At 36.6% G+C, this 26,180-nt stretch overlaps 1 protein-coding gene across 1 annotated transcript in view; it reads right to left on the bottom strand.

Moving 5' to 3' along the window:
• LOC104080088 (calcium-dependent secretion activator 2-like) overlaps positions 1-26,180 on the bottom strand; it is a 126,507-nt gene that overhangs the window by 5,721 nt on the left and 94,606 nt on the right. Inside the window, exons 9-14 of the mRNA XM_009582354.1 lie at positions 25,790-25,856; positions 20,719-20,827; positions 19,365-19,568; positions 12,711-12,719; positions 10,112-10,248; positions 6,311-6,498 (exon numbers count right to left, since the gene is read on the bottom strand). Of these exons, the coding sequence (XP_009580649.1) occupies positions 6,311-6,498; positions 10,112-10,248; positions 12,711-12,719; positions 19,365-19,568; positions 20,719-20,827; positions 25,790-25,856 (714 nt within the window). The remainder of the gene's footprint in view (positions 1-6,310; positions 6,499-10,111; positions 10,249-12,710; positions 12,720-19,364; positions 19,569-20,718; positions 20,828-25,789; positions 25,857-26,180) is intronic.

Raw genomic sequence — 26,180 nt, 5'->3', positions numbered from 1 at the left:
GAGGTTGAGAGCGAGTAAGAAGCACAGCAGAAAGAGGAAGCATTTTCAACTGCTTAAAACTGAAACGTTCCACAAAATCCTGCTAGCAATGGTTTCTAGCATCTAAGAAGAAGTCTACATGCTATTCAAATATTTCTATATACCAAATTATACATATAAAAACATAACACTTCTGGTAAGAGATCAACTGCACAAAACCTTTCACGTCAGATGGTGACCATGTGCAGATAAATGGTGAAACTACTGACTTAAGTTCTGGAATTTTAGATTATTAGATTATTTATTTAGAATATTTATTATTATACTTATTAGATATTGTTTATGAAAGACATAAAATGAAGGAGAAACCAGCAAGATACAGACACCCTTACTTTAACTCTAGAGTTAATTTAATCAGAAGAGAAGGAAATATGTATTCAGAAGCTCCATAAAAAATGATTAGAAGAGACAGAGTAATGTAATGATATTGTTTTCCTTATTTTCACAAAGCCCCTTGTCCCAGATTTGAAAGGGATGATTTCTCTGGACATTCTTTTATCACTTGACACAAAGTGTAAAATTGCAATAAATGCTTCTTACCACAAAACACTGAAAAATGAAAAGAAATATATGAATGCATAGCACTCTCCGAAGTTTCCGTAGTTTCATTTCTCTTATGTGTTCATTTACTCCACTTTAAGATATTTCCTCCAAACATACAGGAGCAAGAACGCTATCAGAGAGTCTACAGTGCCAAATGATGGAAAGGATCTAAAAGGAGCTCTCAGAGAGGGCAAGGCTATTGCAGGCATATGAAACGAATTCTTTACACTGGTGTTTATTATGAAGGAAATTCAGAAGATTCTTATGGTGGAACCCTTCCTTGCTCACAGTAAAAAAATCTTTGCTTTCAGCACAGAATTTGTCCAAAATTAAAGCAACTGAGAAAAAGTTTATGGAACAAATTAGGAAATGAACATTACTAAGTTGCCAGGCCAGAACTGAATTACTTATGGTTGTGTGAAAGTGCTCACCGAGAACTGCCTTCCTCCTTCCTGAGGAATGTGAGATCAATTTAAAATCAGAAGAAGTTTCCAGGGGAGGTAGGGGGAACTACAGGCCAGTAAGCTTTACATACACCCCAGAAGATTAGAAGGAATGATAATATAAGGATATTTAAGGATAAAATTAAATAAAACTGGGTAAATATTATCTGTTGTGAAGAAGTCTGTATGGCTTTGAAGCCATAAGGCAGAGAAATCTTACTTTCTTGAGTTCTCTAAAGGGATCAAAAACAGGTGGATGAGTGTGACCTGACTGATATGAAGTACCTGGATTTCCAAAAATCTTTTGTCAGAGTCCCTAAACAAAAGCTTTTAAGACAATTAAGCATCCACTGAGTAAGAGTGAAAGTCCTTACCTTTACAGTAAAAAAAGAGAGTAGAAATAAATAATGTCTGCAGTGGAGGTAAGTTATCAATAGAGTTCTGCAGTGATCTGTGCTGAGACCTGTGTTATTTCACAGTATTCATAAATGACCTGGCAAACAGCTCAGAACTGAGATGATAGTAAATGTAGCTGTAATGATAGATACGTGGCATAGTGTGGAATTCCAGAAGGACCTTATGAAATCAAGTAGCAATAAAACAGCAAATAATGATCAAGGTAGATAAATATAAGGAAAAATCAGTTGCTATTCAGGACAGAGATCTTGGTGTTATGATGGATAATAAACTGTCCCTGTTCAGTACCAGTCAAAGAAGCAAATCAACATTGGGAATTACTAGAAAAGGATAAGGAATTAGCAGAAAACATCCATCCTGTGTAATCAATGCATGGTTCACTCATACTTCTTGAATCTTAAATAGCAAAGAGACAACAGAGAAGGATTTTTTTTGGTGTCTCCTCCATCTCTTCCAATAGCAACACAGAATGAAACGAGATGTGTAGGAGTCAAGTTCAAAGCAAGAGTTCTTCAAGCAAGAGAAGGCTGAGTTGTGGAACTTGCTGCCAAAGGTGTTGAGGGTGCAAAGGGCTTAAACAGGTTCAGGGGTGCAATGGACAAGTACCTGAAACTGAGACTCACTCCAGGTTACCGAACAGGCATATTCTGAGCTGCAAAGAGTCGGAAGCTGAAAGAGCACTAAGAAGTATTGCATATGCTTGCCCTTGTCTTACTCCAAGCAGGTCAATGCTGGCTTAGAAGAACCCTGACACAATATGACTGTTCTTCTATGCAAACACATAGGCACTGAAGATTTCAAAATGAAGGCAGAAAGAAACTATTTATCTTTGGTTATACAAACTGATTTTTGTAGCATTACTTTCACCTTCTCTTCTCATATATGAACTTCCAATAAGTCAGCTTTCTTTCTGAATAGAAAAAGGTATAACCAGGGAATATGCTTGAATTTTGAATTTTTCAATTCAGTCTGTAACTCAGCAGGTGGAAAGAAGTCACTTTGCACTTCATGTGATAACCACCAGCATCTATTTTAGACAAGAGGGACTGAATAGAAGTCACAGCATGAAAAGTAGACAAAAGTGAATATGATGGGGAAGAAAACAATAGCTCCTACCTGGACTGTTTACACTGAAATGTCAGCATTCAGGAATATCCTATAGTTCCTTGTTCTGCCCGCATCACTTTCACCAGAGATACACAAGTGTATGCATAACTGCAGTGTGAAAAGTTCACTTGTGAACTAGTGACTTTGATGGGGATCATACAGTGGAACATTTCAGAAGAAAAACATTGTGAAGAGGAGCCAAAGGAGATGCTATTGTAAAGTTACATAGCACCAGAAGCACAGCCAATGGAAGCTGATTTTATTTACTAGAGGAAAAGGAATCAGTTGATTCAGAAACAAGGATGTGTTTTTGTTTAAACACTCAGCAAGGCTACTCTTTTAGTAAAATATTTTGCTTTTTGGCTATTTAGGAAAAGAATGTCTTAAGAATGTCATCCACAAAAGCAGAAATACCTTTTCTGTGTAAGCAGTTTGTTAGCCCAGTTGTAATGCTCTCCCCAGCAGGACAGGAAAGGCACAAATGAGGCTGGAATTCCTCAGTCTAGGACACAGCACGTTGTGCTCGACTGTCCATAAACCTTTCTGTTCCCAAACCAACAACATTGGCATAAGAGACACACTAAGTACCAGTACGCTTGGTAACTGTCAGAACTTGTTACCTATATCTTCGTCTCATGGAAGCAAACAGTTGGGGACTGTTCTCTGATCCTGAGACCAGGTAGCAAGGTCTGCTGCATACAGCCTACACCAGAGCTCAGTTCAGGTCTTCTCTGTGCACTACAATGTCCCTGAAGCTCTAGGACAACAATTCACTTTTATGTGCTTGTTCCAGGTGTTTTGAAATAAAACCACGGCTATTGTGTTATGGGCTGCAAGAGCATTACAGCCTGCAGCATGAAACAGAGTTCATATTTCAAGTCCTAGGGTGCAGAAAAAGACCATAGGGGATACCTGAGGGTTCAAAATCTGCCGGAAGAGTTCTGGAGACATATGAAGGGTGGAAAGAGCCAAAGCTGATTCAGCCTTGTTCATAGTGTTTAATGGGAGAAGTATTTGGTACATGCAATCCCACAATCACGCCTGGGATCTTAAAGAGTGCCTAATGGACAGTTGGGATCCATTGTACGAGACTGCTTCCTCGTCAGTTTTATTTAGAAAACCAGATGTAGCCATTGATGTGCTCAGCATATGTCCTGGTATGGCCCCAGTATATTTTGCAGATTTGCTCTGATTTGTGCTTGAGTTTCTCCTCACCAGACTACCAGAAATGAAGGCTAGTGACACCTTTATCTGATCATTTGACTGATGTCACTAGATTGCCTGCTACTCTAAAATTCATGCCTAAAAGAAACTGATAATTTGAACTACAGATACAGCTGCATTTCTACATGCTCCTCCATCACCTGACTTCAAGATCATTTTTGATGATCTTTCTCAGGCTAGTGGAAGGTCTAAGATCCCTCTGAGAAGCGAAGTTGAAATATAAATTGAATACATCACGCCCAGCATATAAAGCTCTTTTTTGTTCTGTGGTCTTTCTAATTCTCAGCCTGACTTACAAAACTGAGATGTATAACGCCAGGGATCAGCCTAGAACTTTGGCCTGTTGTGCATTGTCTGTGAAATTCTTTCTTCCCTTTTACTATTTCTTAGTGCTGCGGCAGATGAATGAGTGGATGTATTATGTGCGTATATGTGTGTCTGTCATCCTCAGTGAGTGTGTCTGCTTCTGTCCTTGACTTACTTTTCTTCTTTCTTCATATTTCTTTTTTCTTCCTTATTACAATATCTCAGTTCTAGTCAGACCCTCTCTGTTCAACACTTCTTTTATTCCTAAAACACTCATAATGCTATTCAGAGAATATCTGTACAGAAGGAATAGACAGAATACAAACAGAGTGCTTACCACTGTGTAAATGATGTGCTCCCTGAGATATTTTCATGCACTGCACGCACTGTTGTCCTTCACTTAAATTATGAAATAAAAAGAAATGTATCTACCTTTCTTTTGAATTCTTGAAATAAGTTTGAGCAATTATTCCTGTATATTTGTCTTGTTAGGTTGAAACCAGTAATAAAAAGGCTAGAAACAACAAAGACTTAGACTCAATAGGAAATACGAATGTGTCAGGTTCTTCAGGAACTGACAAAAGAAGCATGCTTTTACAGAGAATAGGTTACCAAGTAAAAGCCAGAAAATCTCCTAACTTACCAGTTTGAACGTTAAGATTCTTGAGAGTATTTCAGGCACATTCAAAACTATTTTCATTTTGGATATCAGTATCAAGGATTACATAATGTTAATCTCCCACTACCAAATCACTCAGGTCACAAATGCCCAGCTCCTGTTCTCACAGATGAAGCTTTGAGCCAATGAAGGAAACAATATCCTTTTTAAGGATTGCCCCTTCTTCACTGGCTCGAGGACAAGTAAAACAGCCTCTGTGACTCACTGGTTGCAAGACAACATAAGCGTACATGTTGGGAAGAAAACCTCTCTCTATCCTGATCTCTACCAGGATTCAGTTTTGGGGATTTACTGACAGCATCACAGTAATCGCTTTTTGGGACTGTGAGTAGGTTTTCCCCTAGTGGCAGAATTGGATCAGTTGAGAAGGGGAGATCTATTGGGTTTTCCCTTGCTATTTTTGAACTTCTAAAACATATTTTCTACAGCAGCCTACAAATCTAGTGTGCACAGTAGGGAATAAATGCATATTGTCCTATAATTTCATAGATTGCCATCCCCACTCCCCACTCCAGTACAAGGGAGACATGGATAAACTGGAGCAAGTTCAGTGGACGGTGACCATGACAGTCAGAGGCCAGAGCACTTGCTCTGAGGAGAGGCTGAGGGAGCTGGGCTTGTTCAGCCTGGAGAATAGGTGGTGTCTAAGGGGACTGAATGGCAGCCCCCCAGCTGCTATGGGGAGGTTGACAAGAGATAATGGATAAAACTACACTGAAATAAGACAGGTTCAAACTGGTAAAGACCTGACTGGATAAAGCCCTGAGCAACCTGGTCTAACTTCACAACTGACCCTACTTTGAGCAGAGATTGGTCTAGAGACCTCCTGAAGTCCCTTCCAACCTGAGCTATCCAATGATCCTATCTCCAATACCTGCTGTTCAACGGCAGAGCTAGTTCCCTCAGAATTTGGAATAAGACATAGATGAAGCAAAAGCTTCTTTTAAAGAACATGCTTAGCACAGCAAAGCAACTACTTAATTTTTTCCAAGTCTTTCACTTGCAACTGGAAGGAGGACATGATCCCAAGAGCATCACTGTGACCAACAGCTCCTGAGGCAGCCTAACCCTTTAGTGGAAAGAATTCCAGAAGTGCCCTACCTCTCCCTGGCTGGGGGTCACACCACATTCCCAATATATGTTATTTCTCCCTACAGTAGCATAGCCAGAAGATTAGCTGCCAAGCTACAGACTGTAGAAAAGCTTCCCCTAAACTCCAAAATTGTTCAAAATGTTCACTGGAAGCACCATTCACTAACACAACACAAATGCAAAATGCAGAAGACGACTGCCTTTTTAACAGGATAGTATCCTTTAGCCTTGAATCAGCCTGCCTATACAATGCCCAAGAAAGCACACTGCATTAAGACAGTACAAACTGAAAGGAGATTTCTTTTTTTTTTTATATAGTAATCTATATAGAACTTCCAATATCCCAGAAGAAACTTTCATGAACTGTTGTGTGGAACTTCCCTACCTGGTGAATGCAAGAGCCTATAAATACTTTTGCTTCATCCTAAGGCTATTAATTAAAAATATACTATTAAATTACCTGTTACCATGAACATGAGAAGCACAAAATGCAAAACTGTAGTGGAGTAAGGTTGGATCAATGACAGAACCATTTTCTGAATGTTCAATCAATTCATTGAGATAGCAAAGATGGCGGTGACAGCCTCTCACTCCGTAGCGAGCACAGTATTCATCTAATACGAAGACTTGACCTGGGCTAAACCAACCCTGAAAGAGAAAGGCAAAAAACCCCACAACGTTTGAAATTTCTTTTCCTACTCACAGCTTTTAAATCAAACAAAGAACAGAAGCGTACATTTTTATGTGCATTACATAAACTTTTTATACTAGATTTATATCTGACTAATGCTGATGGCACTGGAAACTAGATCCAACAATAGCCCTCTTGCTGAAAGGAGTGTCAGGAAACTATTTGCAGTTCTTGAGCTGGTTTACAAAAACATGCTATACATCCAAAATTTGGTACAGATTCAATTATATCAAAACATAATATAAAATAAACTAACACTTCAAAATAATTAATTTTGTTCAAGTAATTAATTGTAAGCTATGAGAGAACATTTGCGTAATGGTGAGGGACATCAGCATGGACAGTTAAAACACAGTTACTGGACGGTCAGTTCCCCGTGGCTGGAACTTTAATGTGAGAGAACCACAATTTGACCATTTACCCTGTTTCTTACATAACACGCGTGCACTTTTAACGACTTTTTAAAAACTTACACTAATAAAGAGATACAAAGCTAGGTAGTTTGTTAAAAGCCACCTGAATGAGATGAGTATGATTTGACTTTAAATAATAATTAGATATTCTGGGGTATACTGAGGGCTTACTCAGGCAGAATCTTGATGAGACTAGAACGGCGTAACCCTGACAGAGACATGAACAAAGTAGAGACTCCTTCTCACCACAAAAACAATTCTTGAGTGAATCCAAAGTGTAAAAAAATAATTGATTCTTCATGTAGAAATGTAAAACAGAAGAGCGTTGATTGCTTTGCCTCCCAATATGAAAAAAGATAGCACAGTGAGCTTCCAAAAAGCAGCAGGGAGAAAAACATAAATCTTGGAAAACCACAGCTACTGCATAGCTGTTCTAAATAAGCATTTTTCTTTGTTCTTTTCTTAATTGTGGTGATATTTCCCTCTCATCATCCCTGCCAAATGGTTAAGAGAGATTGAGGAACACCTGAACTCAAATATACAAATAACTTGGATAAGCAAAATGATTTTGCAAGTCATGAATTTATAACATCAGTTTATCAGCTGAAGACCAATATTTCCCTATTGCTTGTGAGCACTTCTGCAAGCTCAGATGTTTAATATTCATAAAAATATACTTGTATATTTGTATATATACAGCCAAAATACTATTAAACAATACTTAAAAATATATTCACATCAGATTTAAATCATCTGTGTTTTAACTTTACCTAAAGACCTGCATGAGACAGGAATTTAAATTTTATATTCTCCCTCAACTCTTCAATTTAACATATTATTTGCAAACAAGAACACCTCAGACTTGTTTCATAAATTTATTTGCTCCTGATTAATTTCTTTGAAGTCAGTGTTTCCTTTAAACACTGCCTTTAAAGAGCTTCAGCTTTTTCTAGAGAACATTTAGCTTTATTACAGCACCCAGAACAGTATTCAGTGTTTTAAACTAATATCCAGTCATGTTGCAATGGCTCATGTAGTTTACACAGTGTTTGCTAGAAAATATGGTATGCCATTGAAAGAAGAAAGAAAAGGGATTTTAACTGAATTTCTGCAATAATATATATCCTATCCCTAGATATAATAAATAGCAGTTATTGTGATTGATATTCTGCCAATACATCGTAATTGTCACTGATCTCTCTCTACATTTTTATGGAAAACGTGACAAAATGCTGCATGTCAATGTCTAGCAGTACAAAAGGAAATAATTATTAAAATTTCCATACGTTCTCATAGGAGAAAATTGTGACCAGAATACACATTTTTAAAGAACTTATTTCTTATAACTTCAGTCTCTGTAAGAGATCTCATTTAGCGTGGTCATTTTCATATAAATATGTGCCTTCCTTGCCCTTGTTCAACCCCATACCATGCATAAGTCTTACAAACACATAACAACTATATGCTACAGAGTATTAAATAACTTCATATTTTTTATTGCATAATTGCAAAAAAACCCCAAAAAACCCAGAAGCTCCCCAATACCGAGAAAAATGTAAAATTAAAGAAGTTTAGGTCATATAGTAATTTAACACAGAACTGTGCTTAATATTAATTCTTACACATTTTTGGTTTTATTTTTACAAGTTGTATGTGTGGTTACTCCATATTTATTGAAATAAAGGGACGCATTGTTTCTAAAAATGATAGGAAATGAGAAAAAAATCACATTTATATGTTCACATATTCTATTGCTACCTTGGCATTCCCAATTTTTAAATTAAAGAATATAGTTAAATATACAATTTACCCATTCTACTTATTAAAAGCTGAATTTTAAAAAGAACAATAAGAAAAGCATCTGCTTTATGGTTGCTATAGCACTGTGTATTTCACCTAACCTCTTCTAAAAGTTCCTGATTTCAAGGTTATATTAAGTGTCTTACTATATTATTATTATAAAAAAAGATTTTGACCCCAATGCACTGTTAGAAAGCTAACCATTTTCTCTTTGAGTGCCAATTACTTTGTACAGATGTACCTTTGGGCCTCTTCTCTGATTCAGTGTGCAACCCAAAGGCAGAAAATGAGTCCTTTAACTTTTTCTATACATACTTACCCGGTAGTATTTTAAAAAGGAAGCAACTGTCATCAAATAATCAATGTTTTTTTCTTTTTTACACTTGCAAACAAACCTAAAAACCCCATCATTATCTTTGTATTATATGAGTAGTCAGATCACTGGAAAAAAGAAGTGAAAAAAAGTTATCCTTTTTTGTTGCTGTTGGGATAGTAAAGTGAAAAAAATTATGTGCTATGAGGCATTTTAGGTTCTTAGTGAGAGATCGCTATTTCAGACACGACATCAGGTGAAAAATAAAGCCTCAGGAAGTTATGAGGTCTGATCCACACAAACCTGTTTAAAAAGTGTGTATAATCTGACGGACTTCCACAAGATTGTTGCTGGTTTTCCCTACTGAAAACAAAACCAGAAGCAGCCCCATCCTCAACTTCTAGCCCCATAAAGCATAGAATAGAAAGTGTTATGTAGGAAAGAGAAACTGCAGCTACAAATATGGAAGCATGTTATGCCAATATCTTCTCTTTTATAGCTGTCTTTGAATGTGAAAAACATTCATTTTGATACAGAGATCACACTTTACTTGTTTTGGTTAATAATTATACTCCCATTTGTTGTTTGCAACTCAGGTAATACATATATGCTCATATATCTATATTGCCTGTGATTCTGCTTCCCTTCTTTTGGTGTTTTTCCTTCTTCACATCACAGTGGAATGAAGAACTACAAGATAGGTGAAAATATCTGACATGAGGCAACTGCATTTGTACCTTAAAATGCCTGTACAGGTGTCACTAAATCCTACAAGAGGAGCTCTTAGCATTACCAAAGCCTTCTGTTTTTATTCAAACCTCCATAGAGGACATGATAAATTTCAGCTGATAAAATCAGAGACAGTTTGGGTCTCTGCTTTCTACTGAGTGGCACAGCAGCGGCTTGCAAGTGTATAATTTTCAAATTTGAAACTAATTGATTGGACCCTTTATTCCAACTACAACTGCAGCTATTGAATGAACTAGGAAGAAAGGACTACTTTGTAACAAGTATTTCTCACTTTATCTTCTAGCCAGTACTCACCAAACAAGAATAGGAGTCATTCAATCTGTGATCCAAGGTCTGCCTCTGAAGCAGTCTAAAGAGGGAAGCGTGGTCAAATTTGCAGGGATTAGCAGAAATAAACTCATCCATGCCATGTTTCTGACCACGGTCTGTATCTGTTCATACAAAGGAAAAATGTGCAGAACAATACACGTGAGTGTGTGTGCAGATTTACAAACAAAAGTGTACACATGGTATATAAGTCTCAAAATATAAACTTTCTTGAAAATATTTTGAAGAAACAAGTTACATAGATGCTTGCGTGACATTATAGAATATTGTTTTTTAATCTGAAAATAATATTATTGAATTATTTTTCTATCATACCAATCTATGGAGTGTAAAAATAAAAAAAAATACAGTTTCTACCCACTGATAGATTAAACAAAACAATTGAGAAAGGCTACCTGAAAATACAACATAGCATGTTAAAACAATTCTTAAAGCATGGTTTTCTAGTGGAGCTCTTCAAATGTTACAATTTACAAAACAATGTTATAAGTACGAAAAAACCGTGTTCTATAATTTCCTGGTTTTTTGTGGCGCTCTTTCTAATTTTAGCAAAATAACCAAATAAACACCCTTTCCTCGACCGCAAAAAGAAAAGGTTTATGCATTTATTTCTTCAGATAAGAAAGAGCATCTTTACTGCAGATCAAAGTACCACTCATAGAAATATTCATCATGGCTTGAAGCCTACTTCTCAAATGGCAAACTGGAGCAGAAATGAACACACTGGCTTGAGCTAGGTCATTTCCAGCCTTCTTTTTGTACTCAGCTTTTAATGAGACAAACCTTAATGTAGTAATGGCAGAGAGCTCCTTCAACCTTCCAGCAAAGAGTAGTGAAAAAGGGAGCAGCATTTTTGTGTAAATACATTGAGAAAACATACCATCCCAAATGGCACTTCAATCAAAGGCCCAAATTTATTGTTCTTCACAGACTGCATCTTTCAACGCCTTTAAACCCCGCGGGTTTATCAAAAGAGAAGCTCTAGTGATTGCTTTCATTAATGCTATGTTTTGTCAAAGTCCTCAATGTGAATTATCTATCAAGTATGGACAGAAAAAGCCTTACAGTGCCCAAAAGGACTAGTTATGTATTAGCACATTAGCTGTCTTGGATTCTATAGACTGTACTGGGGTGAACAGTCCTATCAACTTAAAAATTGACTTCCCCTTTCAATAGGGTCTTAGCTCTTTGTTCCTTTAAATTCAAACCTAGGTCTTTTTATATTCGTTACTAGAAAAGTATAGATCTAAGTGTATCCTAAATGCAATTTTGAAAACCTGCATAGTATAAACCTAAAATTTCTAAAGAAAAGGAGACAAAAGTTTATTGATTAAACCCAATTATAGAGTCAGGTTCATAATAAAACTCAATATTGATCTGTGGGCATGATGCTAACATAATCAGTCACATTTAGAAATTTAGCCCCAGATCATATTGATCCATGTCAAGTCCAACTTTCAGCTGTATTTGTGGATGGGAGAATTATTTAATTCAAGCTGAAGGATCTGCAGCATCACATCCTGGAAAGATGCAGAAACTAATTCATATCACTTGGCTTTGCACTGTCAAAGCAAGAGTCACATCCATGTGACAGATTTCACCAAGGTAGACGTAGCTAATAAACAGTATGACAATACATCGATGGTGTAAGGTATGAGACCATCATCCCAGAGAAACAGCAGCATATATTTTTAATGGTTTAAGGATCAGTAGCATATGTGATTACATAGATTAACAATATTTCCATGAGCATTAGACTAGTCTATCATTAATGACAAAAACTTAGGTCTTATTTTTGACATAGGTACATGAAATGCTCTCTCTTAAATGTTTTTAAACACATGAATTCAAAGATAAACAACTGATATCAACAACTACACAACTGAAAGTACTAAACTACAATGTGAAGTTATCTATAGTTTCCAAAATGATCCTCACACAGATAAAAGTTTTCCACACCCCATCTGTTCAATGTGTAAGTGACTGGTTTCTACATTTCTTGTAAGTTTTCCTTCTGACATGGATATCTGATTTATTGAGTCATTATTTAAAGTAAGACAGATGTCAGAAAAGAAAAAAGATTAGTATTTCTTTCTGCCATTGGTCTCAGGTACAAATTACATACAGCTGAATCTTTCTTAATTTAACTGGCTTGATTTTTTTCTCTGGTTAACTACACAAATATAAAAGATTCTCCTTTCTTAAAAGAAAATCTGTGTAAGTACTGACATGTAATTAAGTATTTTGAAATCAGGAGACTAGGTGTTCCAAGGGAAGCAGATTCAACATTCTGATAGAGTCATCTAGATGATCACAATATGTAAGGTGACCTATTGAATACAATGCGGCTTGTAGAAGCAGAATCTGCTATTACATAATTTGGGCAAAATAAGCAAAAATATTATTTAAATATATACATACTTCCTCCATCTAATTCTACAGAAAGATCCACGACTGATCACCATCTTTTTAAGTGAATCAAACAGTACAAATAACATTGTCAAATAGTAACAGAAGATCTCCTATCAAATATATTCTAACAACAGAAAAACAGTTAAAAACTTACCTTTGCCAGCTGTAGGCAAGCAAGAAATAATAGAAAAATAGATCTAGTGTAATACATTACATTTTATTTTATTGTTATGATATACACACAAGATAACTGGTAAATCTTTTTGAAACAAAATGGATTTAAAAAAAAAAATGAGAACTTGGTCAAAGATCATGAGGAATTCATAAATGTGATTTATAATATGAATATTAATTCATGACTGTGATTTAAAAATTATTTAACTTTCAAAAATTGTTGAAGTGATTGTATTTTTCAAATTCCTACACAAATCAGCTTTAGATGTCCTGTTCAAGCTACATGCAAATGCAAAAGACATAAAGAGTGCTATATTGTGATACGCAGTTAGGAAAAAATACAATTCCATTTTATTCTCTACACTTTCTCAATCTTGGGAAATATTGGGAAGATATTTGGGGAGAGCTTTGAAGCAGTAATACCTCTCCTGTTTTTTCACAATTAATTTTCTTCCCTTCTTAATGGAATTTGTTGTCCTGCATTCAAGTTGCCTCTAACTCAAACTCATTGTTTTGGCTGCTATTTCCATGTTGCACTGCCTGTTTCAGGCTGTGTATTTATTTCATCTTTTGGAAACTATTAGACAAAAAACTATCCATTTTTTTTCGACCAAGGTAGGACAAATATATATATTTAAAAAACACGGTAAAAACTTACAAAAGCTGTTGCAGGAGTATTAGCAAATTCGTTGGGTGTTCTTTTAGACAGCGACATTAATTTTGGCAAAATAGCATGCTGAATATGCCTTTTGCCATCTTTGCAAGAAACTTCCAATTTTAGCCCAGCTGCAAAGGCTATAAAAATCATCACATCCTCAGCGACTTGGTAGAGTTGGGTGAATTAAGACTACCAAGAATTCCATGTTTATGGCACATGCTCAAGTGGTTCCTAGTGGTAACCAAATCACTAGGCATCATCTCTGCCCTGTTCCAGCCCAGAAGCAAATACACGTTTTCTGCAGCAGTTACTCTGTGCTAGGGTGAACTACAGGAACTGGCCTTGTAAAGTGGTGACCTCCTCCCTTTTGTGGCTCTCAGTGACATCCCTGCTTGAGTTTAAGCATCGTGGAAGCAATTTGAACTAACTCAGGCAGGCAGGAAAGAAGAGCATGTAGAGAGAAGAAATCTAGTATTGTAGGGATTAAAAAGATTTAGAGACTAGGAGTAGTAGGGTAAGAACTATGACTCTGATACAGAAGAGGCTGGAACTGGTTGGACGAAGACGAAGGTGCACGTGCTCTGTGCAAAAGACAGTGGCAAGACATGCATTACATTCCTTCAAGTGCCACTCCATACAGATAGTGACAGCTTCCATCGGGAACATTTTGACTCCTGATCATTGACCAGGACTCCGAAGTGCTACATGCTTAGAAACACAGGCCAAAGAGACAATCTATGCCCCCAGAATCTTATCATTTAAATATCAGACAATGAAATAACAGATGGAGAGAAAGTGGCAGAGCGAGAAAGCAGCTGGCCCATATGGCCTGACCGTCAGGCTGGGGATAGCACACTGATGGACTGCCAGCATTTTGCTGAAGGACAGAGATTTGAAGAGGATACTAGTTAGTTTTTGCATGTTTCTGAGTAGCACAGGAGAGAGCAGACTTACGTCAGACTTACTGACTGCCTAAGGTGGTGGAGGCCAGCGTTAACCTTTTCTTTCTAAAAGGGAGATGGGGGTAGCTGGAGGCAAGGAGGAATGGGACATGAAGGGGAATGGGGGAACATGCGGGGAGGGTGGAGTTACTCCACTCTTCCAGGCGGCAAAGTGTATGATGGATATAAAGCTGCCAAACGAAAAAATATCTTTTATTTCTGTTTGTTTCTAAAAGTTTTAATTAATTGAACATACAGATACAAACATCTCAGAACTATTTTAAAAGAACTGCTTTTCAAGAACATTACCAATTATTCCAAAACTGAGCAATGCCACCACAAGGTAAGCAGTGGTGTTTCTTGGGTGTATATATTATGACACCAGTACCTTAATATTAATCATATTCTGGTTTTCCCACAGAGTCTCTGATGTAGCCAGTTCAAAGACTGAGAGTGATACAAATAACATTTAAAAGAAATATGAAATTAATAATTTATTCCCATACCATTAAACTACGATTGGGAGAGAAATTTTACAGCGCTTATCATCACTATATCCAAATAGATTGAAAATGTAATATTATATTTTCATGACTATTCCCAAAGCATTTCTTCATTTGCCAAGTTGCCTGCCAAATTCTACTTGATTACACAACACTGGCTGCTCCACTTGGTTGATTTAAATGTCCACACAAGCTTCCTCCGTGATGCTCTTTTGGTCAGATGGATGTTTCATTTGGAAATGTCTTCAAGTTGCTGTCATTGGATTGATGTCTTGTAATACCAATGTATGGCCTATGTATTTGACTCCCTTTGCTACTCCCTTGCTACTTAATAAATAGGATTTGATGTTTTGTACATGGGCTCTAAACAGCATTTTTATGACAACTGTTATAATTGGTCTCCGCAAATCTCAAATTATTTTCCTTTCGTGAGCTGTTTAGATAAGCGACATCATTCCAAAAGACAGATGAGGAAAACTATACATCTCAGATCAAATGATTCCTAACCTCACTTGGTTTTCCATTCCTTCATCAAGACATGACAATCCCCTCATGTGCTGCTGTTACTCCTTTGCTATGACCAAGTTATTAACAGTGATTATCACTTCAGCAGCCTTTCTACCTGTGTGAATAGATCTCCTAATACATTGCTCATTAAGAAAGGGATCTCCTCCTGCACCTTTATGTCACTCAGATGAATCTATTTTTAATTGGCGCTTTCCCTGAAACATTCATGTCCTTGGGAAACTTCTGGCTTTTCTACAATCATGCATCCTTAAATACTCTGTTCTTTGCTTTACAGCATGCTTATTCAGAATAGCGGAACTGAAGAGAAGTCTCTTTTTCTTGATCCATTGCTGACATTAGCCTGTCTTCACTTTTGTTTTGGAGCCATCAAATACTACAAAAGTGCAGCACCAAGTTGCTTTACTCAGAAATGAAGAAATTAATTTTAGAAGTTGGACAGGTACAATAGTACTTTGATTCCAGTGCCACAGTTTAATGTGTATTTGCCTCACTGGTAGTATAGAATATCAAGTTTCTTATAAATTACATGAACTATCCTAAAGTGCCACACAGCATCAGCAAGAAGAGACTGCACATTCAGATCAGTTAGAGAACTGTAGGCTGGCCTTTTGGAGTGCTGCTGCTGTGCACATGCAAGAGCAACATTTCCATTTTCTGCATTTGTGGTAATTGCTGTAAAGATCAGTCAGACCCTGGCTGTCTTATAGCCACATGTCTAGTTTCTTGTCAGGATTTCCTGATGTGTTTGTTTTGATCCAGCTCTCAGGTGGTTGGATCTTGTTCACGTCATTTTAAGCACTCTTTTGTACAAGGAATTATCCTATGTGGAACAAGACAAAAAATACGGCCTTTTTTATACAAAAGGAGTCTCTTACTCCTCCCTTTCTAGTACTTTCTTTTATACAAAAGGAGTTCGTGGTATAGATCACAGGAATAATTCTACCACAGCTTGCAAAAACTCTTAGAGAGTTTTGAACTTGAGAATACAGAAAACAGTAGAGGCTGTGAAAACAGTATCATTTATTGTCATTTATACATATCACTTGATTAAAAATGTTAAATGTTTAATAAAATGCTTGCACTTTGACAAGTTGTCATTTTCAGCTAATAATGTAACATTAACTTTGGAAGGTAGAATTTTGTCTACAAGGCAACGGAAAATTGAAATGTTAGTATTTATTACTAGCAAAAAATTAACCTTAATACAGCTAGGTATGTAGCATATTAACCATCATCCGGTGTTTTAATTTCTTTAATGACAACTTTCAGTTGCTTTTCTTATCTATCAAGAGAATTTCAGGATTACAGAAGATATTTTATAAACACAATATATAAAAACATTGAAACATGTCTCCTTAAGCTAATTTTTCTCTACATCCAGCAGTTTAAAGATATTTAATTTTTTTCAAGTTATTGAAAGTTCTTTTTGTACATTTTATCAGAATGAGTGAGTTGCATTTCTTACCTTCCTAGAAGATAAGGAAGATGGGGACAGACTTTCAAGGCTTGAATATTATTAGATGACATTTATTTTGCAAAGCCGTAGTTGGTTTTCTGCTTTCTGTATGTGGAGGGGGCATTGTATGATACTTTAATAACTTTAAGAACAAAACCAATGTGATCTTGTATTGGCTGCCAATGTTTACGTGATGTATTAATTGAAAAATATGATACATAAAAAAGTAGTTGACAAATTCTCTGGTCATAACTGTATTTCCTAATACTAAAAATGTATCATAGTGAAGAAGAAAAAAATAGAAATGAATTTCATTTAATATATACTCTAGCTCTCAAGTACTTAGTGTTATATCTTGATTAAAAATAAAATACCCTTAACCTCATGCAAACATTTTTCTAGGGGGAAACAAAATGAAATTCTTAGGAAACTGAACATATTTAAATATGACAAAAGGTCAGCTATAGATTCTTTTCAGAAGTAAAACTGTGCCCCAAGAAAATCAGCACAGTATATGTAAATGAAGCAGGAGTCTTAGAAAATTATTTAAGGTTATATCTGTAAACCCTAGTTTTTGCGGCTTCTTAAAAACTGATTAATTTGATTATGCCCATTTTTACCTTAAGTGCAAAATACAGAATAATAACATTTTCCTCATGTAGGCAGCACTGGAGGTATTACAAAAATCAGTCAAACATTGATTCTTTTAAGACTAAATCTCACATTAAGTTAAATTTCACAAGTTACTCTATTGCAAAGTATTCTATGAATTAATTACAAAATACCAACATTGAAGTGTTTTAAAACCAAAGGCAAATAATAATTTAACCACAGATTTTTGATTTATATACAGTTCAGTCATATCAGTTTGTGCAAGTTGATACATAAGCGTGACAGAAAATACATTATATTTTGAGGCTTTTAAGCTTCCCTTAAACTGTCTTTAAAATAAACCCTATTTTTGCTATGGTTTCCGCCTAAGAATTGTAGTCACCCTAACCGTCTAAGATAATATCAAGACGTGTCAATCTTGTATTTTAATTCTTTACCACTATCAGCAATTTTATCTCTGAAAACACAATTTCAGTATATCCAAACTTGCAATTGTTCTTTGTACCTCTTTCTATAACTTTCCCTGTCCTGTGGTCAGTGTTTTCTAGTTGCTTTCATTTCCATGTAAACCCTGTGTCCAAGAAGAAGAGCAATTCCTTGGCTACTGCTGACTATGGTCACTTCTTTTGTACTTTCTAAGTGATGCACATGAAGTAGAAACTTTAAGAGAGGAACACAGTGAACTCCCAGTACCCAGCCCAGATTCAGGTAACTGGGAGGAGGTGAGCAGAAGCACTCCTTGGCTGTTGCCCCACCTTTGTTTTTGCAGTGTTACTTACATCCTACAAAATACTTCACCTTAACACCCCCCATGATGAATAGTTACTTCACCCTTCCAAATTGTTTCAGATTAAATATTCAACAGATGTTAGTGCTTTTGTGAGATAAACTATGTTTTTTTCAATGTTCTTGACAGCCCAGTCAGGATTTTAGATAACTATTACTGAGTTTAACAAGCACGTTTTACTGTCTTCCAATAGCAAAATGATAAAAGATTACAGGATAAATGGAAGGCTGTGAGACTGAGTGATAGCAGGACTGATGGAGGAGAATGGTTTTGGGTCAACCTGCTATAGACTTCAGACATTAAACCAAGCTGAGTTTAAAACATATATCTCCCTTCCATCACTCTACATGTACAGATATACAATAGTGAAGAAGGATTATTGTATATAGTCATATGATGTAAAAATTTGATGGCTCTTGCAAAAATCCTTGGACTGCACTCAGCCTCCAGAACAACAAAAAAAAATCATCTATGCCTCCTATGTGCAGATATCTACATGACAGCACACTTTCAAAGAGATTATAAAAAAATTTCAAGATATGGTTAATATATGCTATCTACATTGATTTTCTCTGAAACAGTATTTTCCTCAAAGAAAGATGAGGAAAACTTAAACCTTTTTTTTTTTGAAATTTTTTTATATGTAGTTTAATATTACACTGAGGGGTGCAAAAATCCAGCCGCCCATCTAGGGCCTTTCAATGTACTGTCTTTCAGCTCACAATGTACTGTCTGCATAGCAATTTTTAGATAACTAATGTATACAACGTATGAGAAAGCTCCCCTAAATGTATAAAATTCTGATAATAGATTGATGCTTTTCTATTCAACACTATATTGCCTGCCTACTGAAAAATATAATGTAAACCAAACACCATCTCCATGGTCATATGTGGGTCAACTGTAACGGATATGAAGCTAATTGCCATATTTTCATGGATTATAATAAAAATAATGACCTGCAAGTCAGGATTTCCCTCACTGGTAATAATAATCTGAGTTAAAGGGTTTCTGGCTAACAACAAACTGCTAGGCACATTTCCCTAGTGAATGAGTTCTGCTTAATTAAACTTCATTAAGGGAGCTGCTACATATTTTACCAACTAAAACCAAAACCAAAGCCACAAAAGAAAAACAAAGTCAACTTACAAAGTGGGGATATACCTGTGTTGACATTTCCTCCTTTAGGATTCATCTTCTGAGCTTGACTTGCAGGAATAGGCTTATATGATTGACCTGTGGCTCTGTACATCGCTTGAACCCAGAGTATTCTATCCTGCTCGTCGTCACTGGCAAATATCACAGTATCGCCTTCTTTAACAGCATTGAAAAACATTCGACCACCCTGAAGACCTGGAGCAGGAAATAGGAAAGTAATCTTAATAAATACAAGTTACTCCTAAATCACCATCAATGTTTATCACATTATTGCACATGTGTGTGTGTGGGGGGGTGGGTGTTAAAACATTTTACAGGTATTTATGACCTAGAAATACGATAGAATCTAGAGCTACAGGGATCAAATGGTAATACATGGAAGTAACATATAAGTAGAATAAATATAGAAGTCACAGGAGAAAATATTTCCATAATTCCATTTCCAATTCAATTCCAATTTATTTCTTATTCACCTTCTCCGTGTCATATGCTATTTTGCATTTCTCTAACATATCCTCCTTCTAAGCATCATTTTCTTAGCTGGAAGTTCCTGTCAACTTTATCTGTTCTTGAACAGAGACAGCTCCATACCTCTTATCAGTGTTGCTGCTCATTCCTTGGTACCTTTTTCTCATTCCAGTGTTTTGTTCTGAGTGCATAACCAGTACAGCACACACCAGTCAACGTGGCTGTGCTGGGGATTTTTTTATGACAACATTGTTTTGGCTTTCCAAACACATTCTGAGCATTGTTTGCCTTCTCAGTTATTCTAAACATCATTTCCAAACATCAATCTTCAATATCTTAGAAGTCGCTTAAATTCATAACCCTCCACTGCGTAGGTAGAGTAGAATCGCTTTTCTCTACATGTATAACTTTGACTTCCCTCTGCCATTTTAATACTAACTTGTGTAGATTTTTCTGATATCTTCAAATTTATTTTTGATTACTCTGGGTAATTTGTCTTTAGCAAGCACTGCCATCATTCACCTTCTTTTCTAAGTCATTTATGAATATACTTCACAGTACACTGCCACATGACTCCACCATCAAAAATAGAGAGAAAAGGGAAAAACTACCTAGAATTAATAATTTTTCCCTTGTATCATATGTGGTCTTACAATGTTTCAGCAACCTTATTGTAAGTTTATTGTTCATTCTTCTTAAAACAAGCTTCTTTCTAAAAGCATGATTTTTCACACTAGAAAATCCTAGTGGAATAATTGCAAAACCTTCAGATGCTGAAAAAAAAGAACCTTGGGGTTTCTTGCTGCTAGATCAAAATGAACAAATTGAATCAGCTGTTTTACACAAACATATTGTACTTCAAAATCATAAAAAGTACCTGTGTGAGGAGCTGTATAATCCACAGTGTATCCTTCGAGTTGCATCAGTTCCTGAGGCTCAGACTTTTTTTCTCTGTAACTGCACATTGCAAACGTGTATTGGCTAACCTGAATAAGAAAAGACTTCTTAATTGCTGAATTCCATTCCAGAATTGTGTAACACATATACCACTGTTTAAATTATCTTTCAGTTATGCTGAAGAAATAAACCCCATTTTTTTTCCAGAAATATTTACAGTGTAAAACTTTGTGTTCTTTCCTGTTCCTGCCAAAAGGAAGGAAAAAAAAAGCCATAAACACATCTCTCTGCAGTTTCCTGAAATACAATGTATTTTGGGCTGTTGCTTTATGAAAAATTGAAAGGAAGCAAATTAGGTTCTGGTAGGGAAAATACTGGGTACCATGGTACAGACAAAACCGCTCAGTCTACTGTGTGAGAAAAAAAGTCCTGTATTCCAAGAAACTGGTAAAAAAGGACTTTGATGTATAAAAGTACCATTTGCATAAGGAGTGCCACAATGATCATGCAGCTGGAAAGACGAACACATAATCTGGCCAATTCTAGTTAAAGATGGTAAGCACCAGAACCTTCAGGCTGTTTTTATAGTCTAATTTCTGCATCTTTTGTACCTGTGTTCACACCCATCTCCAGGTTGCTTGGCTCACTGGATACAGTACTGTGTAGGCCAAGCAGCTTGCAGTTGGCATGAGCAACATCAGTAACTTCTCATCAAGTACAATTATTAAAAAAATAATAAAACAATAAGAAGGGAATCTGTCATTATGTGGTTTAAGACTCCCTAGACAGAATAGAAAGCGATAAGAAGAGCTGAGGAAAAAGTGACTGGAAAGATAAAGAAAGGAATGTAACAGCTGGGGGAGGAAAAGGAATCACTGAAACAAAACTGAAATGTTCCCAGCCTTAAATGAAGAGCTGGAAAGACTATAAAAGGTGACCAGAAGAGCTTGTGAATCTGTTGAACACTTGAAACTTAAGGAAACTGAATTTATACGGGCCTCTGAAACTCTCGTCTCCAAAGACTGTAAGATACCTGGCCAACTGACTTGTTTTGAACTATAACATCATTTCTTAGATCTGTAAAATTATGCAAGGATCTAAGGATAGGCAAGAAGCTTGTCTGATAGACGATGGACCATCTTTATCTCAGTTGCTGACTGCTAACTGTTACCTAGATTTACTGCTTTGGCTACAACTTCAAGAATGATCCTTTTTGAAGTAAAATTTTGACAGCTGATTTCAGCTTCATTCATACATTCGCTGGTACCTGCATGCCACTCCACCTCAAGGGCCAGTGACTTCAACTGCTACTGACAAAAGATTTTTCAGTCTCTATAAAAGATTGATATTTTTGGAAAATAAGGATAGAAGGTGTGATTATTATCTGCATAATGCTCTAAAAAGATTTCATTATTCTAAGTATTTGGGTTTTTTTGAAACAGGATTATGCTGTGCTATGTGTATGCAGTGCACGGCAACTGAACACATCGTGTACAAGCAAAAGGAACAAGTGTAACAGCTCTCTCCGCAAAATTGCCATCAGGCCTCAAATGCTGAACTGATGTCTCCAGAACCACAGCAGAAGTCTACAGCTGAGACAAATTAAGCATAGGGATTCCAGTTTAATTAATATGTTAAGCGAAGGCAGTTTTATAGGAGATAAGAATTTGAGAGACACTGTCAGGCAAGTAAAACTGGTTGCCAGCTTTCCACATCAAATTTAGTACATTCACTTAAGTGGGCTGTACCACGGAGAGCGAGCTAAATGTAAATAAATACAAAAAACAGTCTAGCCCATCACTTTCAGAAATTCACATTTTCAGGCTAGAAGGGACTATTACAACCAGCCAGCCTGTCCTCCAGCACGACATACAGGATGGAATTTCACCTCACTGTTTGTACATTGAGCCCATAGTTTTGCTTTCATTTATAGTATGTATTTTAGAAAATTACTGTATTTTGGTTTAAAGATTTTAAGTTATCCCTGGGGTGGCAGGGCAGGGCCTGGCAGTCAGGGCCCAGCCAGGAGCAAGGCAGCTGGGGGCACCGGGGCAGCCCCAGCCCCAGGCATCGGGCACCTCCCCAGGCACAGGCCAAGGCTGGGCCGGGATGTGGGACTGCGGGGGCCAGCTCAGCAGGGCCCATTGCTGAGCAGGGCAGGGCTGCGGGGAGCTGAAGAATGGCCCTGCCATGGCGTCAGTGCGGCAGGGGAAGACGAGCCTGGGAGGCTGAAATGGGGTCCTGGGCTGGGGGCAGGGTGGGGAGGCCCTGGGGGGGCTGGGCAGGTTCAGTCAGGGCCCGTGGTCCCCTCAGGGCCCAGACACAGGGCTCAGCCCCTACACCAAGTCATCTGCTCTAGGCCCAGCAGCAGTATCACCTCTCTTACTGCTTGGTATTTCCCTCGTTATGTTCCCCAGAACCATATTTGCCCTCTCGCACAAGGGAGCTTTTGGTTAGTCACACACCTCTAAATCCTTTGCAATTATCACTGTATTTAATGAGAGCTCCCTCCTCTCCTTTTCTTGTAAACTGAACCTACGGATATCTGGCACTGAAGTAAAAATGTTTTTCAAATTATTCAATTTTGTCGAACGAAATAACCTGACAGGCACCCACATCACTCACATTTTCACGTCAACAACTCTGTATAACCACACTGTACAGCTGAACTCAGCCATCAAAAAGGAAGCTAGCAGACACTAATTTGGGAAATGCATAGAATGCTCAGCTTGTTCAGATTTCTTCAGCCACTCTATGGTTTTGAAGATCAGCTTGTGGAAGAGCTGGTCTATATGTCTTTGGTAATTTTTAATCTTACCCCTATAACAAGACAGAGATTATAATGCTGTTGATTTTACTTTTTTCAAACATATTTCTAGTTTGAAATGAATAACTTTTTAGAGAAGTGACTGGATCGTAAAAGGAAAAAAAGCAAATATAATAAAGAGGTAAAAATTTCCAGACTCTGTAACCTTCCTATAACATTGAGCTGTTCTTTCACAAACCACTAATAACTTCTAATACATGTAGCAATAATGAAGATGCACATTACTCACATCGCGCTCCTGAAAAATCAACATTATTCATCTAATTTCACACCTGAGTGAAATTTCCAAAGCATGTGTAAATCATACTGATAGCCTCTGTCTTACAACTGAATTTCATGGCCTTAATATTTTACTAACATAAGTTAAAAGCTAATCTATAGAGGAAGACACATCAATATATCAATAATATATCAATACAACAGACTGATATTCATTACCGAACGCTTACTTCACACATATTGACTTCAGCTTATTGTCAGTCTATATATCACGGCTGGACTATATAAATGAGCCAGAGCTGCCTGGACAGTAAATACTGATTTAACAAAGTATTTTTTATAGAGTCTTATTGAGTTGACAGCTGCTTTAAAATGAAATAGATGTCTAAATCCCATCACAGTGGGAAAATTCCTGTAATATTCTACTCCAGTGTTTCAATTTCAGCATAGAAAGCAGAAGATAGTTAAAATTAACTTGGCTGGAATAAACTGGTCTCCCAGGTGGCTCCATATCACATGCACAGAAAGACTATGTGTCTCTTAGGTGTGCACTTTAAAACTCAGATGACCCCTGTGGCTTAGAAGAAGAGAATAAGGTCTTTCTTTTTGTGAAAGGGGGGATGTAAAGTAGGAGGAGCGTTAAAGAAAAGGACAAGGGAGCATCTACCTTTCTTTTTTTTTTCCCCTGTAACTTTAAGTTATTTTCCCTTCACATCCATGCCTTCACAGCTATCCTATCTAGAGATCTTCCCAACCTTTACAAATCTTAATAAAGTCATAAAAAGTCCTCATCTCTTCACAGAGGACCCTAGTAAAATCATAACCCAGTAGACTTTCCAGAAGATCCTGTTCAACCTTTTAACCATTAGTCACGGATTATCAATATGCAAGCCAATTCCCATTGAAGCCAGGGAGAACACTGTATTGACATCAGGCTTAGCAAGAATAATATGCAAATACTCTCAGCTTTTACTTTATTAAAGACCTTATTCAGGATTTTTTTTTACATCCTTACAATTTTCATCATTTGGGAGTAGGAGGAGACCAGGTGAGTGTGACTGACAGTGGCAGAGAAAGGAATCAGGCTTTCTGTAAAGCAGTTGTAGAAGCCTTCATTCTTAAAAAAGCCTCATGAACAGGCTTCGTCCTTTGTATGATGTTTATGGAGACTCACACTTTAACAGTTTTCTGTCAACAAAACAAAGTACACAGAAGAACAATGTTCTCTGAACTGATTCAGAAGAACATCAAATTTGTAACTGCAATCTGAAGACAAGCACAAACAGAAAATAATGATTTTTCTAAAGACGCACAAAAATCGTTCATTTCTAAGTTTTGACGACTCAAAATCTACTTTTCTCTTCCTATTCTATTAATCTGATGTTAATGTCACCATTCACTAGCATGTGAAAATACTTTCAGTTCTAGGTTTGGACAAAAAGTTATGAAATATCAGACCAGCACATTTTTGTGGCCAAGAACAATTGCTATACTAGATCTTCTGTAACAACTACATAATTTTACCCAATTTAATATTGCAAGGAAGAACAAAAAATATTTACGAAAAAGTTCTTAATAGTAACTATTGTTGCTTTTATTTAATTTTAAAGGCCGGAAACCTTTGTTGAGATAGAATAAATGAAACCGTAAGTACAATCCACTTTGTGAAATATAACTTTATTTTAAATTGAGTGCTGCTAGAAAGCCGTCAGCGGAATGATTCAAGGTCACAACAATTTCATTCAGAAGTTTCTAGGTTTCAGTTAAAACATTGCTCAGTGTAGAGACTCATTTATATATATGTAAAACTCAGAGACATTTCTGTTTACTACATATGTAAATTTAAAAAAAAATACCCTGGATGTCTCTATGCTGTAAGAAGCTTGGAGTGGTGCTGCATATGTTGTCTTAAAATACTGATTTACTAATGGCTCCAGAAACTATACGTAAGAAAACTGATAGTCCAAGACTACTTTTTAATGAAATTTCATGGCAGACTACTAACCTGAACAAGAACAAAGTAGCGTTTTTTCCACCGCTTCCAAACCTTCTGTCCTAGAGCATACAAATATCTGCAAAGGAAATAAAGGGAATGTTTTTCCATTAATAAGAAGCATGATATTAGGAGGACCCTATACAAATGAGTGTATTCATTTGCTCTACCTACTGAGCTGCTTCTTCAGTGTTATCACATCTAAGAAGTGATTTTTTTCTTTTATTTACTGAGATCATAAAAATGCAAAGAGATATTCCTTTTCACTCATAATAAGACAAAAAGCAGAAACAAAAGATCTCATGTTTGAGAAGACTAACCTGCTTATCACTTATATTTCACCCATTGCCTCCGAAAAGAGGAAAAAAAGCTTAAAGTACAACACTTTTGACTACACAGAAAT

This window comes from Fulmarus glacialis, unplaced genomic scaffold, assembly GCF_000690835.1.
Source record: "Fulmarus glacialis isolate BGI_N327 unplaced genomic scaffold, ASM69083v1 scaffold4797, whole genome shotgun sequence".
In the NCBI taxonomy this organism is placed as follows: domain Eukaryota; kingdom Metazoa; phylum Chordata; class Aves; order Procellariiformes; family Procellariidae; genus Fulmarus; species Fulmarus glacialis.
The sequence above is the reverse complement of the archived record's forward strand: the minus strand, read 5'-3'. Positions and strand labels throughout refer to the sequence as shown.